A 6,000-nucleotide genomic window follows, 5' to 3' on the forward strand; every position below is an offset into this window, starting at 1 on the left:
TGCCTATTGGCAGTTCTATGGCGTAATGCTCAAGGCCCGCAGGCCACATGTGGCCCCCCAGCATTTTATAGGCCGATGATTCACTTAAAATAGGTTTTGAGCACGAATTGACTACAAACTACATTTCAACCAAAGGTTTGTAATGCGCTTCCTAACCAGACGCTCCAAAGCCTCCGGTCCATAACTCTTCAACTCGCTGTCAGCTCCGGTCAGAAAGACGCATTTAGTTCAGAGACCATGAGATATTCAGAAAGGGTTTTTTAATTATTTGATTTCAGTTGCCTCTGAGACTAAATCTTTACGTAAAGTCTATAATGTCTGCCCATGTGACTTGTTTTTATTATTTGTTTGCTCACCTTTAAACACTGATTTAAATATTGTAATTTTTAAACTGAGCAGTAATTTTACATCCATGGAAACTCAAATGTAATATTTAAAACTTCAATACTTAAAATCAGTTATTTAACAATATGAGGTGTTTAATTTATTTTTAACATTGTATTTTTATACATTTATGCTGGGGGTGCCCAAGTCTAGTTTTCCAGAGCTACCATCTGCAGCTTTAGATGGTTCCTTCTCTAACACACCTGGACCATTGACTCATTATAAGCCTCTACAGAACTGAATGAGGGAAGTCAACCTTCTGTCTGGGGTGTTTTAGCAGGGATGCACTCCTGATCTGTACCGTCAATGTGGCCCGTGAAATTGAGTTAGACACCCCTGCTATAGAGGTTAGCTTTAAACAAAAAGTGGTTGACTTCAGGTTCTTCCTTTTCTTGTGTGATGGTTTGTATTCTGATTGAAATGCTGCTTTGTGAGATGGATCAGAACGCTGTGTAAGCTCTCCTCCTCATTAATGCTACCCGGCGCCTCTCTGCTCCTGCTTTCATCTCCCTCCTCCGCTTCGCTGGCTTCAGCTGACCAAGCAGATCCGTGTAAGTTCCTGGCCTGCAACGAGTTTTCCCGCTGCGTGGTGAACAGCTGGAGCGGCGAGGCCGAGTGCCTGTGTGACCCCGGCTACAGCGCGGTGGACGGCCGGCCCTGCCGGGACGCCTGCTCCCTGCAGCCGGACTACTGCCTGAACGGAGGCGCGTGTGAGATAATCCCCGGCCACGGAGTCACCTGTAGGTACGCACAAACCAGGGGTGTTCACACAGCGGCCCCGGGCCATTGGTGGCTCCCAACTTCAGTTCATGAGCGATGCAAATTTGTCCTGTTCATCCCAGCGGGAGATGCAAACTGGGCAAATTACCAACATTATTTAAATTCCCTTTGGGTTCAATAAAATATTCTTGAATTAAAATTGATTTGAATAGAAAAAGTTAAGTTTTTATAACTCTGCTTTTATTTAATTTATTAAACCTGGGTAAATATAACAAGTGTTTTAAAGAAAGCGACTCAAATCTTTTTTCTTATAACAGAATAAATTTGTTTATTAAAGCCCCCGAAAATTAGAAAACTAAATAAATGTGCAAATGAATTTGCACATTTTTGCATTTAAAATGTGCAAAGTCATTTTGAGGTTTAGGATCTCCAAAGAATAGCCTCCATTTTCTACAAAAAACAACAAACAACTTTAATTGGTTGATTTTATTTTAATCTCTTTTTATTTTTATTGTCATGCAAGTAAATTTGACTTTTTTATTTTGGTCCAAAACTTTGGCCTCCTCTGGCATAAACTGAGGAACATTGTTTAATTTTAATGTAAATAATATATTATTTCTACCTGTACTGTAAAGACGTTTTAGGGTCATTGTATTCATGAATAAAAAAGTTAATTTCCACCAAACATTTTGATATTGATTTCAGAAATTTCTGAGTTTCGAACATCCAAAACTTTTGACTTTTAAACTCAGAAATTTTCCAATAGGGATTCTAAATATAACTTAAAATAACTGTAGCACATTATTTGAATGGGCGTCCATATCTGACATGCCAATGTTATAAACAAGAAGGAGTCTTCATGGATGTTGGACTGTTGTCATGAAGTGTTATTTGGTAAATGATGACATGTTTAATGCACAGTTTCATTAAAAGTTTTATTAAAAGTGTTACTAAAATGAATAATAAAGCACAGAATTAGACTGAACAGATCCACCTTTACCTGATGTACAAATTGTTTCAGTATTTATTGCACATTGCATTAAAACTTTTGGAAATACAGCATGTAAATGATAGATTGCAGGAGTAAATTGAAATGCATGTCGTCTGAGTCGACTCTGCGCTCTGGGGGATTTATTCATAAACATTTGCTTTCAGAACTGGAAGTGCTAAATTGTTTTTGAATCACTCCTGCAGAGAAAGAAACGGTAAACTATTAATTTTCTTTTCTTCAGGAAAGTGTCTGGGGTTTCATTCTGTTCTCCTTTGTTTCAGATGCCCTGTAGGTAAATACTGGCACTACCACGGCGCGCGCTGCAGCGAGCTGGTGTCGGTGCCTCTGGACCCGGCTCTGATTACCACCTGCCTGCTGGGGAGCCTCTGCCTGGTTTGCGCCGTCATCGGCATTTTAATATTCATCAACAAGAAGTGCATAAGGACCAGGAAGGCCGTGGCTCTGGTGTAAGTCAGAACCTTGCTTTGCATTCGCTTTGCATAACTCATCCTTGTTGTTCTCAGGGCGTCGGCACTGCTGTAAATGCGTTTGTGTGCGTTTGCATCGCAGGCACACCCATGCACCGTATGCCTTTGAGAACACTTTGAGGGAGAACCCGGTTTTTGAGAATGATGACGGTGTCTTAACTCATGTTTCCACTCTGCCGTGTCCCTCAAGCTCTGCCTCTTCGCAGTCTGAGCAGGAACATTTTGCCTCGGTTGAAAATATACGCCTGAGTATCGAGGTACAGCGAGAGGATCGGCATGAAAACCTAACCTGACTAAACACTAACCTCAAATCTACAGAGCAGGAAAACGCCTCAGGTTGGCTCGGTTTGCTGCTCTGAGCCGCTTGTCCTCACACCTTTAACTCTGCTTTGTAGGTTTCACCTTTGACCTCAGAGGCATTTGCTGTAGAACAGGGGTGTCCAAAGTGCAGCCAGACAGTCAAATTTGTCCCACAGGTTCATATTTTTCTCACAACATAAAATATTTGGATCCTACTAAAAATCAACGATTACTTTTCTGTAGCTCAGAAAACTAACCTGAGTGGGAAAAAGCAGGCAAAGGTCTTCATATGATTAAAGGGTTTTAATCAGTAGATTATAATAAGGTACAAGAGAAGAAAAACATCTGGAGATCATGGAGTAAATCAATGTGATAAAGTTTTTTAATCTAACGTTAGAATTATTGTTGGAATATATATCTAGAAAATAAATTACCAAACATATTACTCATTGAGATTTGTATACAAGAATATTTTAATAGGATATTTTTAGTTGAAGTTCATTGAATTAAAAAGCTGAAATGATATTTTATGAGTTTACATTAAAATATTTTAATAATTGTCCAGCCAGAGCACCTGGTGCTAAGTAATAAAACATAATTGAGTGAAACTTCGAGGGGTTTTAATAATCAAGGTAGTCGAATCGTTACATCCCTTCAAAGTATTAATCTTTTAATAACCAAACTTTCTGCTTTCTCTTTAACTTCGTGTTAGATAGGAACACCGACTAATTACATTATTAAACTTTTCAGATAAAAAGTCACTAAATCATGTTTTTAGAAGAGATGAAATCTGTTTCAGTTTTCTTCAATTGAGCCAAAATAAATGATTTCATGTGAAACCTTTTGAAGTTTTGAGATACAAAAATAATCTATTTTCTTTGTTTAATTAAAATATTTTCATGCTAGATTTATTGTTGAGCAGTAAAAGTTTTAGTGATTTTAGTTTTTGGAAAATGTTTTGTTTTTGTATGTTTGAGTTGATGATGTTTGGACACTCCTGCTGAGTAGATTTACTTCCACTGCAAAAACACAAAATCTTTCCAAATGTTTTTGGTTTATTTTCTAGTGCAAATACCTTAGTATATTTTAAATAAAACAAAACTAACATATAAGTAACTTATATAATATAGAAGCTTGTTTTAAGTCCTTAATGTTGATGAATTTCATCACTCTTTGAATTTGTGTAAAATCTTTGCTTTAATCGTCTTTATTTAGAAGGAAAAACGTTAAAATGTGTCTCTTCTCTGCAGATCCCCAGACAACTCTACACAACGAGATCAGAAAAGTTAGTGTCAGACATGGTGGGTTTCCATCACAGTTTGCCACGCAGCGAGGTAAGACTGGCATGAACTGCTTTGCTCTAAATGTGTCTGCAAATCTGGAGGTTATTTTTTATTAAAGTTCCTTGTGAAGGTTTTCAGCTCTACACATTATCTGTGATTCCATTACCAAGGCGCACAAATCATCAGTATTCCACTAATATCCAAAAAAACACAATTTCTCAATTGTGTTGTTGTTATTAAACACACAACTAGGATTATTTTGGATGGATGGTTGACATTAGGGTTGGACGAAGGGTTGAAGTTGAACTTTGACCTGTAGCTGTAACTGCAGGTAAATTTGTTTCTCCAGATTATTGTCACATGTGAACTGAATACATGTAATATTTACCCCGTTTTAAATGTTTTATTTAGAAACAAGTAATGTAGCTTTTTTCTTCTGCTCCACAATTATGTATTTATTCTGTCGGTTCAAAAATGTTTTTTGTAATTTGCCATGTTACTCAAATGAATGTGATGAAATAATTTAAAACTTATACCCTGTTTTTAGTTTTCACTGTAGTTGAAAATCATTTTGCAAAGTATAAATAACTTGACGAAATATTTTCCAGCTGTTTGACGCCTGCAAAGGTAAAAGTCCATCAAAACTATCATCAGTGATAATTTTACTCACCAACCAGAATCACTGCAGCGTTTTTGTGATCAAAGTTTTCCCTTAAAGCTGCAGTATCCTTTTTTAAAATACTTTGTTTTCGTCTCCATGTCGTGACGGTTTGGTATGAGGTGGTTAATCTGTGAAAAAATCGAGTTCCTCTGCCTTCTCTCAGTGTTAACTAGAAACAACCAATCAGAGCCCGGAGGCGGGCCTTAGCGCTGTCAGTCACTTAAATCATCATTGCTGCAACTAGCATAGTCTGTCATAAATGCTAAGGCTAGTTAGCATCGCTACCAACGACAGTTTTACTTTAGTGATAAGTTGTTTTTCCCTCATTAACATATTTACCAGCAAGTACCTGAGATTGATTGACAGCGCTAAGACCCTCCTCCTGGCTCTGATTGGTTATTTTTGGTCGGGAGTGATGCATTTCTCCAGATAGGAATAGCAGCTCAGGGAGGTGGAGGAGATCGATCTTTCCACACTGTGTCTCAAACTGTCACTATATGGCAACAGATTTAATAAATATGTAAAAAACTGATTTTGAAAAAAAAAGAAAGTTACCTGCTGCAGTTTTAACAAAACAAAAACAATCCTAACAACTGTTGCACAATGGAAAACATTTTCCAAATGAAGAGCTTGTGATTTCAAGCTTTTGTAGTTTCTGTGTGGAAATCTCCGTCTCCCATATGAATGATGATTAGAGAGCGTTTCTCCTCCGGGGACAAACTGACTCTTGCATCTGGTTTCCTCCAGACGTGGCGACTGTCCAGTGAGTACGGGAGGTGCTGCCTGCTCCGGGCGCCAGACAGCGACTGTTTCGAAGTCACGGTTCTCTGATAACACCTGATCTGGAGCGAAGCAGGAAAAATCGCTGCAGTTTCACTCTGCATAGTGTTCATAGTGTTAGACAGAGAGCTCTGCGGATGAGGCTGCGTTTGAGGGGAACTAATATTTATTACGCGTCATAAATGGTAGGAACATTTCCTGTACACGCTTGGCAAAGGTTGCTCTTTCCTCACAATGAGGTATTTATTATTTACTGGAAGATGCACATGGCTGTATCTCACTGTATGTGTAGATAAATATATTTTGTTTTTGACGTTTTTTGTGTCCCAAAAAGAGAATGTACTGTATGAGCTACTGACTCGGCTGCTTCAGTCACTCCCATTCGCAAACTTA

At 38.2% G+C, this 6,000-nt stretch overlaps 1 protein-coding gene across 2 annotated transcripts in view; it reads left to right on the plus strand.

The window, feature by feature from the left end:
- Nucleotides 1-6,000, plus strand: part of impg1b (interphotoreceptor matrix proteoglycan 1b) — a 32,031-nt gene extending 26,031 nt beyond the window's left edge. For both annotated transcript variants that reach the window (XM_015001273.2, XM_088002665.1), the window contains exons 14-18: nucleotides 918-1,128; nucleotides 2,377-2,562; nucleotides 2,666-2,840; nucleotides 4,134-4,217; nucleotides 5,575-6,000. In XM_015001273.2, coding sequence (XP_014856759.2) covers nucleotides 918-1,128; nucleotides 2,377-2,562; nucleotides 2,666-2,840; nucleotides 4,134-4,217; nucleotides 5,575-5,658 — 740 coding nt within the window. In that variant the 3' untranslated portion in view covers nucleotides 5,659-6,000. The remainder of the gene's footprint in view (nucleotides 1-917; nucleotides 1,129-2,376; nucleotides 2,563-2,665; nucleotides 2,841-4,133; nucleotides 4,218-5,574) is intronic.

Source organism: Poecilia mexicana, unplaced genomic scaffold, assembly GCF_051168715.1.
Source record: "Poecilia mexicana isolate PSO_F unplaced genomic scaffold, ASM5116871v1 scaffold_22, whole genome shotgun sequence".
NCBI classification, from domain to species: domain Eukaryota; kingdom Metazoa; phylum Chordata; class Actinopteri; order Cyprinodontiformes; family Poeciliidae; genus Poecilia; species Poecilia mexicana.